The sequence below is a fragment of the Phallusia mammillata genome, unplaced genomic scaffold (assembly GCF_965637545.1).
Source record: "Phallusia mammillata unplaced genomic scaffold, kaPhaMamm4.hap1.1 HAP1_SCAFFOLD_77, whole genome shotgun sequence".
Taxonomy (NCBI): Eukaryota; Metazoa; Chordata; class Ascidiacea; order Phlebobranchia; family Ascidiidae; genus Phallusia; species Phallusia mammillata.
Window position 1 is genome coordinate 39,702 of NW_027648840.1, and position 11,665 is coordinate 51,366.

Consider the following 11,665-nt stretch of genomic DNA (forward strand, 5'->3'; position numbering starts at 1 on the left):
ATGTGGTTTCACTGACCTTACTATTCACGAAGCTGTAAAGCAACATAAATATTAGGCACGCAGAGCAACTGCTTTGCGGTAAAGTGTAGCCAGACAGTAGCTTATGACATAGCTATGAGCGTTTTTGTAACACAATGCTTATGGCGGAAACAGTAAGCTAAGAACTTTTTGCAGAATTTACATGTAAAGTTTTGTTTGGCCGACCGAACGTAAAGATTTTTTTGCCGGCACTGTACACTAAGGACCGCTGTGAGCAACATTTGATGTTCATGCTATGACCAAACGCCAGTTCATGCGCAGCATTAATTTTTTAACCTGTAAAGAGATATGTATAAGCATTTTGACTGCACTGATGACAGCTGCGAGCAGCATTAGATCTTTAAAACATGTACACCCACACTCCATGCATGTACAACATATCTTTTCCAGTGCGCTTAGAATGTAAACTAGTTTTGTTGGTCCGTTTTTAAAAATTCATCCAAACGGTACATTTGTTTTGGTGGCGGTCAAACATAATGTGTAATACACTTGCTGAAATTTTTGTTTAAATGTTCAATAAAGGCCAATTAGAAACAATAGTACAGTAAAATTGTAATTTCCACTTTTGATTCTCAAAAAGTCTAGGAATTATGTCATTTTTTCTTTTTGGTTTTACAGTTTTGCTGGGTTTCAGCAGCTAAAAATGTTGCCAAAAACTTAAAGTCCAATTGTAAAACTTCTATACTTTTCCTTTGTACAAGTGAACATTCACTCAAAACAACTTTTGATATCAACACCTTTTATTTTCCAATAATAGTTCACAATTTGTGACAGCACAGCATCAGCACACAATATCTGCCATATGACAAGGATTTGTTGATCATCTTTTTAAATATTACTATCGTAACATGCACAAAGTATTTTCTATGAACAAAGCAATTCCGGAGCAGATTGTTTCTGACAAAAAATATGACATGTGATATTTAATGGCTCGTGTAAATACAAAGATTTATTCAAAAACGTTTGTTTTGTTTGTATGAAATTAATTTTTTAGTTGTCTTTATTTTGGAGTGCATGTTGATGGCAACCCTGACAATTTAGTTCTCACACTGGAGAGAGACCATATCGATGTAATATTTGTGAACTGCAATTTAGCAGTCGGGGATCAGTAGAAACACATAAACTAAAATCTGTGCTTAATAATTGCTCAAAAAATAATTTGATATTAACAAAATGTTTTGGCTTTTGGATAATTAGTGAGCTTCTTATGGTTGTTGGCTTTCAAACTCCACAACTGCAAGTTTTTGAAGGAAATCGTAGACTGCGTCATTTTCTACGTCATCATACATCGAACCGAGGAAGTACTTGCACCCGGAAGTGACAGTAGATCCGCATGCAATCTCGCTGAGATCTGGGTTCAAAAAGGATTTTGTTGTAGTATGGTCGGTATTGTTCTTGCAGTGCAACATAAAAGTTAAAACAAAAAACTCTACACTAGTTACACATAATAATAAAACTGCTTCAAAACCTTGTAGGTTGCAAAAACGTCAATGTGAAAACAAACGCAAGGATTTAAAATCGCAGCAGCCACCCTCAGGCATGTTTGAAAGCAACATTATCACCTTTTTACGTAGGGAATGAAATAAATAAAGTTTTGTTATGGTGCTGAGCGATCTAGACCAGTGATTATCAACCGGGGCCACGAGCTGTATTCCGGGGTCTACGGGTGTAGCCTCACCAGAAAGACGCACAAAAATCAGTGAGTTATTTTATTTTATTAGGCGCAGATTTGAGTGTGTGCTGCAAATATCTTTATTCCCTAACATTCTACATCCACATTGAGGTTTGTCAGCATTACAGTTTGTAGTTTACTTTATTCGACTTGTTTAAAGTCGAAAGTAATACTGAATTTTAACACGAGCCATTTACATTTGTTTTACAGGGCACAAACATTGTTATTTAAAGGGGTCCAAGAGACCCAAATTATACTTTTAGGGGGTACGGTCCATAAAAATTAAAGGCTATTGAAACAGTTCAAACAATGCGAAAATCAAAACCTACTTTGGCCACACGGGATGCTTGGCAACTGTCTGATTCGATATATTGCCTGGACTTGGCTTGGCGTACTATGTAGTTTATTTATGAATGTGCCGTGGTTGCTGCTCTGCAGTACCACATCTTAGTTGATTTTAATAAGTAATTTGTTACGTTGAGAACACAGAATTGTGAAAAATAGTTTAAACTGTAGTAGCCTGGACAAAATTTACGATATCGTTTTTTCTGGTCACCACCAATTAACAAATAAAAGAAACAAAATACGTACATTCCGAGTTTGCCTGATAGTCGCTGTCAGTGCTTTGTAAAGTTGATATGGTTAAGATCCTAAAGTTGGGATTGCTTGTTCGAAAATTTTCTGCCACAGTTATTGGAATACCTGAACAAAAACTGAATTAAGTTTCCTGCATGGACACTTAAGCGCTAAGTTTATTATGAAACTAAAAACAACACAGCAATGTAAAAATGCAAAGTGTCAAAAAAGGTTCAGAATCCTTATTACCATTATACAAAGAGGGGAAAAACGTTTAAATTATCTGCAAAGAATCACCATTAGCTGGTTAAATAATAAAAAAACAAAACATTCGAAGAAGTGTCAAAATGGGTCTATGCTGAAATTTAAGGCAGTTTATAGTGATATACTAACACAGTACCTCAAAAAATGCCAATCATACTCAAAGAAGTATTTGTTTAAAGGTCTTTTATTTACAATCAAGGCATAATATTCTTACTTAACGCGAAGCTATCTTTTCCAACAACATTCTCGCTGAAGATAATAGTGACATTTACATCCGCCTCGCCTCCCATAGGGAAATGGTGTTCAATTGCACACGGGAGGAGAAGCGAAAGGGTCCAGGAATTACATGCATATTCCATCATGCTCATCTTAAATGAATGTAAAAACGTTATAAGTTAAAACACGATAATTTAGATTGATATTTTTATATCATTTGTTGTGCATCCGTTACTGGAACAAAGGGACATTTATTGCATAAACATTGTTTTTTAGTTTTAGTGTAACAAAAAAAAAGGATGTCAAGTGTATGTGCTTTTTCGGTTACTTTGGTTATTTTAAGTAAAACACAGCAATGTTGCTTGAAATATGACAGTACTGAATCCTACCGTTGCTTCATAGTCAGTTTCATCGAAAGTCATCACAACATCATGAAAACTGTTGCTGGCTGAACAAGTTCCCGAATGCTGGTGGATTGCAAACAAACTGTTGCTGTTTTCAGAAAGCCAACGGTTGAGTCTGTAAATCGCGGTGTTGAATATTTATTAACTAAGTTATAGGAAATGAAACTCTTCATGAATAACATGCCTCTAATTTTTTCCAGATAAATCCAACCGATTTTACCCGCATCTAAAGTATTGCAATTTTGCACATTACTTGATGCATAAAAATTAAAATAACGTAGGCTACTGGGATTTGTCTATATGTTTTTTAGAAAGCCACCCTCTATACAGACACGGGTGAAAGCAGAAACTTTAGCACCCTTATGCATGCAGTCAAATTGATTACCTGGACATTCTGTGGTGTTATGTGATACATTGTCTTTTGTGTGCCACCCATATTGTTAATCGTAATGCACAAAATTTGTCATTGTTTTATGGTGAGCATGGAGCACAGATTGGGGGTTATTAAGGCCACGAACTGTTAAAGGTTGAGGCTAATAACATTAATAATAATAATAATAATTGTTCTAGACTTTACTTTCAAACTGTTTTGTGTGGTTAGATGGGTGAAAGTTTTTTTTTTTTGTAGCGTGCAAGAAAAAACAAAGCAAAACACGAGTTTATCTTACGCTATGAATCTGTCCATTTGATCGAAGTAAATGGGGAAGTTTGTACGGGTAAGCACACCACCAGCAGACGACTGCCTATGTGGGTTGCTTGAGGCTAAACTTGTTTCCTTTTGAAGACATTGGTCCAGTTCCTTATTGCCATCGAAAATCGCGAGTAACTTGGCTGCAGAAAACAACAAAAATCAATGTCAAGGATATAACACACATTACTTGTTAACACTAGACATAGACTGTTTAATTTGTCGTATTCAGTGTGCAGAAATGTTTTGTATACCCATGCTACTGGAGCACTGACATTCGAACCTGTTTTACAAATCAACTAAAAATCTGACAAACTTGGAATTAAACAACCTGCTTTTGCCAGTTTATTGTTATGTTTTTACATTTTTTAAAAATTATGGTAAATCCTCCAGAACCCGTTAATCATTGCAAGAAACTTTCCTACCATATTAAGAATCAGTCTCCCAGGTAAAATGTCGGTTAGCTTTTAATTGCTCTTGGAGAGAAAAAATAGTGAAATATACTTTGGTACAGGACGATGTAATGAAACATAAACACGACAATGATGTGCTGAGATTACTAAACCCAAACAGAGAGTAGTGGTACAATGAATGCTCACTTTGTTTTTTGAAACAGAGACACTTAGTATAATTTGTATGTGTAGCATTTAGTCTAAAGCAGGGTGCACAACCTGCGGCTATGTAGCTAAACATGACCAATAATACAAATGAACAGATAATAAAAAATCGTGAATTGATATATTTACCCATTTTTATAACTTTTTTTGGTTTTGATTTTTTTAATTAGGTTAGTGCAGGTTTTCTAGTCGTATGTCTGTGTTTTAGTCTAAATTTTGCTCCACTTACGAGAAATACATGAGACTTCTGTGACAGTGGGGAACATCCATTCTCCGTTTTCAATACACTCGTTGGTGTCATCGGTTCCTGATTTTATATATCCAGGATTGCAAAAGTAGAGGATCGTCGTTCCAACAGGGTTTGACGTGTTGGAAGTGGTAAAGTCTCCTCTTGTCAGCAGCGGAGTTGCCGGACAAGCTGGTGAAATAATTTCTGGGTTTTGTATTTTGTCGCTAAATCATTAACAATATAACTTAAGGGTAGAGGGAACGAGACATGTTTTTCCCTTTATAGACAATATTGTCATTAACGACTGCTGTTTTAAGTAAAATACTAAATATAGAAACAAGGTACCAAGTAATAAAAAAATGTATTTCGCTTACAAATATATTGTTACTTCATTTAATCTATTTAAACGAGTAACAGCCGATATCAATAATGATTGTATTTCTTGAAACGCGTTTTCATATTAAGCAACATCCAAAAAAGTTGCAAAAATAAATAACTATCTGGTTTCGGAGATTTACTTCAAACCCTTTTACAAACAGCTAGACTTTGGTTTCCAAACAACGTTTAACTGTGATTGCTTATTAGATGTACAACATGTGCATGATACAAAGAATATAACCCACGTTGAGCCTCAATAACACAGGTTGGCAGGTTAGCTAGTGTAATGCTCCAATTTCCACTCGATTCACATGTGGATGTGGCATCTCCCATAATAGTTCCATTGATGCAACCGTATTCAATCATAGACCCCTCTGTTGTGGTACCAGGGTCGGTGATTAGTTCGAGTGCATTACTGATAGGAGCAGGACCGCATTCTGTCGGGAAAAAATACATATTTTAGATGTGAATGCCATGATACATAGTTGTCTTAGAAACACCATCTGTTATTACAGCTGTGAAACTTCTTTTTGATAAAATAACCGATCACACCGACTAGTATTTAAGTGTCCTGCGGATTAAAATATATATACTGGCGACCGAGAATTGAAAAAAATGTCTTTGGTGGACATTTGTTTTTTTATTTAAAAATAACTGTTTGCAGTGGATTTGGTTTGAAAGAAAATGTATATTACTCGCCCAGTACAGTAGAGCTACTAACACCATACCTCACGGTAAAGCACTGGAACTCACATCACAGGCCTGCTAATTTCCGATAGGTGGCGCAACAGAGTATTTACGTTTACAGTGGCAATGTTTGTAGTTTCTACAAGTATTGCCAATGCAAACACTTAGGCTCTGTTGCGCCACCTATCAGAAATACGCAAACTTTTCAAGGTAAGTTCCTGTATGGTAGCTCTACCATACCTCACAGGAAACAAACATTTAGCTAATTTTTATTAGATGGCGCAAAGAGCCGAATTATTTATTTTGCAGCTGAAGAGTAGAAGGGTAGGGATGTAAGGATGTAAGGTTTTCTTATCTTATTGAAATTTAAATGTTAACATCCAACTCCAAAAGCCTTTAACGCCAACATTTCTAGAGATATATTGTTTACGATTGGTAAAAGTGCTCATTGCGTCCCCTACCGAAAATTAGGTAAATGTGGATCAACCGTGAGGTATAGTGTTTTAAGATTTACTGCCCAGTAGCCACACGTTTCGGACTATTGTACGGCTATTATGTGAAAACAATTAAATAAACAGGCAACAAGCAACGTAACAGAACAAATGGTGACGTCATAAACAGTTAAACAGTTAAAAAGCGTTTAAACGTGCATATTACTTAAAAAATACAAACGTTCAATCAGTTTGTAAACCACGCAGCAAAATAGAAGTTATCCTTACCTGCAGTACAGGTCGGGAATACAACTCCCGCCCAAGAACCATTTTCGAGGCATGTCAGGGTGTTTGCACCATCCATCATAGCTAAGCCTGCGCATTGAAGAAATACTTCTTCAGTGTGGTGGAGTGGTTCATTATAGGTTAGTTCAAGCAATTCGTCTAAAGCTGGGAACGGGTCACATTCTGCAAAGCAATGATTAAAACTACTGCAGGATTTCTAGTTTAACGTTTCAGCCGGAACCGGGTTTAAAACCTATACGTCTATGCAGAATATTGATTAAAAATTTAAGTCAAAAAAAAGTGAAGAATATAATAAAAAACAAAGAACCAATTGTGCGAAAAACAGTTGCATAGTGGAATTATAATCACTATTGAATCGGTTGTAAAGAGGTAAATATCGCTGCCGTGCCCCAGTTCGTACAACTCACACAGCTTGTTAAAATACGTCGTTTAAAATCGTTTCCTTTGTAGCTTCCTTTGCGTTGGTTTTGACAATATTTGAGTATTATTGCTGGTAAGGTGCACAATATCTCATACACACGCTCTTCGAGCATATCTATGAAAACGATAAATGAGACATGCAAAATTTTTAGTGGACGCTAAAACTGCACATTCGAATACCGTACGTTTAAACTACGCAATAATAAGCGCAAAGTAGATTTTAATTGAAAACACCTTAAGCAAGCCAAAATGTGTCTCAGTGAAGAACTAGATCGATTTCCTGATAGGAAAATATATTTAACCAACCTGCAAGACAGACTGGGAATGGGGCAGAAATCGAGCCGTTTGAAAGACACTCAAGGGTGGAAACGCCTTCGAGACGACCCATGGTGCAATTGAAATTGAGTACAACTCCGGGAACCAAAGTGCCAATTTGATCCTCGTAAGGTAAAAGCGCATCAGGGACAATAAGGTTGAATCCAAGTTTTATGTCAAAGTCTGGATCAAAATCACAAACTGCTCGAAAAAAAGAAAAGGATTAGAACAAAATGATACGTGGCTCAATTGTAATCAATGATCTTGGTTGACGCTGCTGATTTCTGCCGACTATTAATGCAATGGGCCAATACATTGTAAACAGTGTAGGCATTGTGTCGAAAAAGCATTACACAGTTTCGGCCTTACCAAGACAAAGAAACACAAAAATATTGTGTGAAAAAAGTAGACCTCGGTTTTTGTTTTTCCTGTGCGCTTTAAGCAAGCAGTTATTTAAGATCTCAAGCATAGAGTTTATTTTAAACACTGGTGTTTTATTTAGCAGCTAGTGAACTATAAATTACTGATTTTCACCGAGCTGATTAAAGCTGCATTTTTACATTGTGCTGGTAAGTATGGCTTCATCCCATGTTTTCTAGTGTTTATTTCTATTCCTGATAATGTTTGTCTGTTGTACAGGTCTCATTCGGATTTTTACAGACGAATTTAATGCCCAAACCTCTCTAACCAAAGATTAGGTATGTTCCGTTTATTTAAGTGCTATTTCGTGTCGCTTTAAGTTTTAGTTTTTCTCTCATAGAAAAAGAAACGGGATTGACCGGAACTTTAAAGTGGTTCGTTGATTTGGTGCCTGTGGTTACATTAGCCACCTTATGCAAAGCTTTCCGTCGACAGGTGCAAGCAAAAAAAGAATTTCAATGAAGAGTTGCAAAACAGTTCACTTGCCTAACAGACATTGTCCAGCTTCCGACTCTGACCAAACGCCGTCATTGCACGTATTTTCATACGGGGGCAGTCTTAAATAACCCTCTGAACAGTTGTATTTCACCACTGTCCCGTTGTCATGATTTGTGCCAGCCGGCGTGTTTACACCGTTCGGGTCCGTTGGAAGATTGATGCAGTCTGTGGTAGTAAAATTGTTAATTACTTTTATTGTTAAGGTTGGTCATTTTTGTGTGTTTCACATCTAAGTGTATAGCCTATGTCAGGGGTCGGCAACCTTTTAAGCGACGTGTGGCAATTTGCTTGTTATTCCTATTTGGCAATGACTTCGCGTGCCAAGATTTTTTTGTGTAATAGTGGTTTGTGAGGATATCAATTATAAGGAGGAGACAGCTAGTTCAGTATTAGAATTTTAGTGTTGGAAAGGCTTGATTTTAAGAGAATGGCATGATAGTAAAAAACAAGCAGTGTAACAGGTTAAATTATTACTTAACTATAAACACGCATATCATTTAGGATGCCAACAAAGTCACTTTGGGGTGAAATGTTAAAACTTGAAAGGAGGAATTGAATGCAACTTGTACTTGTGTAAATAGACAATTCTAGTCTCTAGGGTGCTAACACTACAGGCTGCGTATAGGATGGGTGTAAGGAAAACAATGAGCGGAAATGACGTATGAACCATTCATAAAACAAGTCAGTGTAAGTCGAACAGCTTTATTTAATCTCTGTATAGTGCACTACTGGGAAGAAAAAGTTGTATTTTTTCGTCATTTATAGTGTTTATTGTTTATAAGTCCAAAATCGAAGGATGTCTTTTAGGAGTGCATCTAATCTACTGTATAACAGCGTACCTGTTTGAGAGCAGATCGGCCCCACTGTGTCAAACCAAGTCTCATCATCCAAACATAGATTTTGGTTGTAACCGAAAAGGTTTCCATTTTCGCAAGTGTAGTTGACAATCTGTCCTTGTACGTATGGACCAGCAGGAGAAACAGTCACGCCGTCGCCGGCCGGGGGTGCAGGGCAATCTTTGCGTGAAAACATTGATTGGTTTAAACTTAAATAATTTGTTTATGGCTTGGGTTTAACACAGCGGTTTTTAAACAGATTTTGCCACGTCAAGTGGAATTTTACTCGATTTTGCATCCAGTTTATGAAAAAACTTTTGCAGTCTTGAAGTTATAATCACCCTTATAAAGTTTGTTTAATGTAGCATTGTCTATGTCAGGGGTGCACAACCTTTTTGCAAAGACGGCCGCATCGCAGATCCTTATTTCATCAACGGCCGCCAATTACCTGCTTGTTTTTGGTTTTTAAATTTATTCTGTGAAAATAGGGCTTGTCCCACATACATAAACCATCTAATGGCGTCTAAAAAGCCCAGATAATTTAAAACTTGATCCACAGATTGAACAGTCTGACGACCAGTCTGAGCTATTTATGACGTCATAATCTATATTGTGACGCAAGAGATGACTGTTCATTTGCATGTTTGCACACAATAGGCGTATATAAAGTGTTATGCACAGGGTTATTAGGCTGGTAATATTCTTTACAGTCTTACAAAATCTATTTATTGCAGTTAGAAAGTCAAAATATTTAGCAAAAGAGTTTTTTACGTCACGGCCGCCAGTGCATATATTTTAATAAACATGTTCACGGCTGCACAAAATCGTCTATTCGGCCGCATGCGGCCGTACGGCCGCAGGTTGTGCACCTCTGGTCTATGTATTGTGTGGAATATCGGAAAGAAATAAAAATGAAAAGTGAGGCAAAGTGTTGGTAAAAAGTTGGCAACCAGTGGATGTACACCAAGCCTAGCAACAGTAGCCTAAGTCATATACAGTTCCCCAAAACAAGGTATAGTTTGATAAGCCTGTTAAAGCTTACCTTGGTTTTAGGTAAATAACTCGTCAGATATAGCCTGAAAACCATTTTAACTTACTGAGGCAAAGATCACAAGATTTTGTGCAGTATTCTTCATTGTACTCAGCATAAGAAGGAAATCCGCAGTAGCCAAACTCAACGTTGACTGAACAATCCTGTTGGTCGACACAATCTACAAAACGAAATGTGTGTTTCAAATCAATGTTGTTTAAATGTTTACAAGTTGTCAATAAACCTTTAAATAGGCTATAGGCCAACTTATTGTTGGATAAACCAGGTGTGTCAGGATTTTTTTAACAGTGGTCAATTGTTTTTAGGTTAAGACGCCCGCGAGCCAAAATTTTTGCAAAGTTTTTATCCGTAGAATTGGAACACAAATACATTAGAGAAAACTGTGAAATTTTGTTGCGTCAGCGCAACATATGCTTTCTTTTTTATGGTAAATAATATTCCATGGAAAGCTTTGCGTGAAGTCGCTAGTCGCCAAAACCTAATCCCAATAATGACGAGCCATACAGTCGTGGTCCGCATTTAATCCGTAATTCGCCATTAAGACACTCCTGTCATAAACAAGCACTAAGGCGGAAGCAAATGCGCTATCGTGGATTGTTACAAAGCGCAACAAACGGCTCAATCATTGGAAGGGTATTTAAAGCGCTGCTTCTTTTTCAACAAAATTGCATTTTTTTACTAACAGCCCCTGTGTTTGGCGCATACCACTTAAATTTTTGGAACCGTAAGGCTTTGGAAAAAAATAGCAATACTTTATTTTTTCCGTTTTATTATAAGTTACCAAAATCTTTTTTTAATTTTAAGTTACCAAAAAAATATTTTGACACAAAAATAAAATGCAATTTTTGGGGTTTTGCAGCAAAACAAATTCTGCGTGCTCGATTTAGTACAGTTGTGAAATTTTACCTTTCTACCTGTTCCAGAACAAAAGATATGCGATGTTTTGGGTGTTTGCTGAAGCACTTTGTCGCGGATTTGCCAGGGTCGCGTAGGTATCTACTCTACATTGTTTTTGCAAGCCGTGACAAAACTTTGAGAAGCGAAAACCGTGTTTTCCCCACCTTGATAGCAGAAGGGGGCAGCGTTTGACCATTCTCCTTCTGAGCATGTGTTAATTCCAAAACCGACCATCAAACGTCGCGGGTTGCATGCATAAGATACGGAGTCACCATTTGCGTAGTCTCTGCTTTCTGGGTTGATGCCACCGCTTGCAATCATTGGTGGTGGGCCGCATGCATCAGCTGTAAACGGTAAGTGAAAACAGTTGTTGCTTGTTGCTGAAAGATATGTTGAGAATAGCCTAAAACCAAAAACCTATAAGGAACACTATGCACGGATCAGTTTATCAGTTTGAATATAACGGCCCAATTAGAAAAATCGGCATGCTTTATATAACGTTTCGGTTAATGCTCATGACTACGAGGCGCCAATGGTGAAAAATTTTTAACGCAGTTGTTGGACCAAAATTTACCCTGTATGTAAACATATATGTTTATATAATTATATGAGAACGGGAATGTAATAATTATTCCGATATAAATTAGAACGGTAAGTCCTTTTAATTAGCACTAAAGCGCGACGGACTGAGAAATGGGTCGGACCATTCAACAATGACAGG

The 11,665-nt window shown here is 37.0% G+C and overlaps 1 protein-coding gene across 1 annotated transcript; it reads right to left on the bottom strand.

Annotated features, from left to right (window-relative positions):
• Nucleotides 1-761: 761 nt before the first annotated feature.
• On the bottom strand, nucleotides 762-11,299 carry LOC145207088 (sushi, von Willebrand factor type A, EGF and pentraxin domain-containing protein 1-like). Its single transcript, XM_080078578.1, has 13 exons — nucleotides 11,109-11,299; nucleotides 10,094-10,207; nucleotides 9,000-9,176; nucleotides 8,149-8,325; nucleotides 7,234-7,443; nucleotides 6,490-6,669; nucleotides 5,329-5,520; nucleotides 4,706-4,894; nucleotides 3,840-4,002; nucleotides 3,157-3,286; nucleotides 2,766-2,919; nucleotides 2,303-2,413; nucleotides 762-1,390 (listed from the first exon to the last, which is right to left on the bottom strand). Exons 1-13 carry the CDS (start codon nucleotides 11,263-11,265, stop codon nucleotides 1,245-1,247), a joined length of 2,100 nt encoding a protein of 699 aa, XP_079934704.1. The 5' UTR covers nucleotides 11,266-11,299; the 3' UTR covers nucleotides 762-1,244.
• Nucleotides 11,300-11,665: the final 366 nt, after the last annotated feature.

What these genes read in the sequence shown, in the direction of transcription:
- LOC145207088 (XM_080078578.1), bottom strand. Translation starts at nt 11,265, where the DNA reads ATGATTGCAAGCGGTGGCATCAACCCAGAAAGCAGAGACTACGCAAAT. An exon ending in TGCCCCCTTCTGCTATCAAG is followed by an intron (nt 10,208 to 11,108) that starts GTGGGGAAAACA and finishes TTCGTTTTGTAG; the next exon opens with ATTGTGTCGACCAACAGGAT. An exon ending in ATTCCCGACCTGTACTGCAG is followed by an intron (nt 5,521 to 6,489) that starts GTAAGGATAACT and finishes TTTTCCCGACAG; the next exon opens with AATGCGGTCCTGCTCCTATC.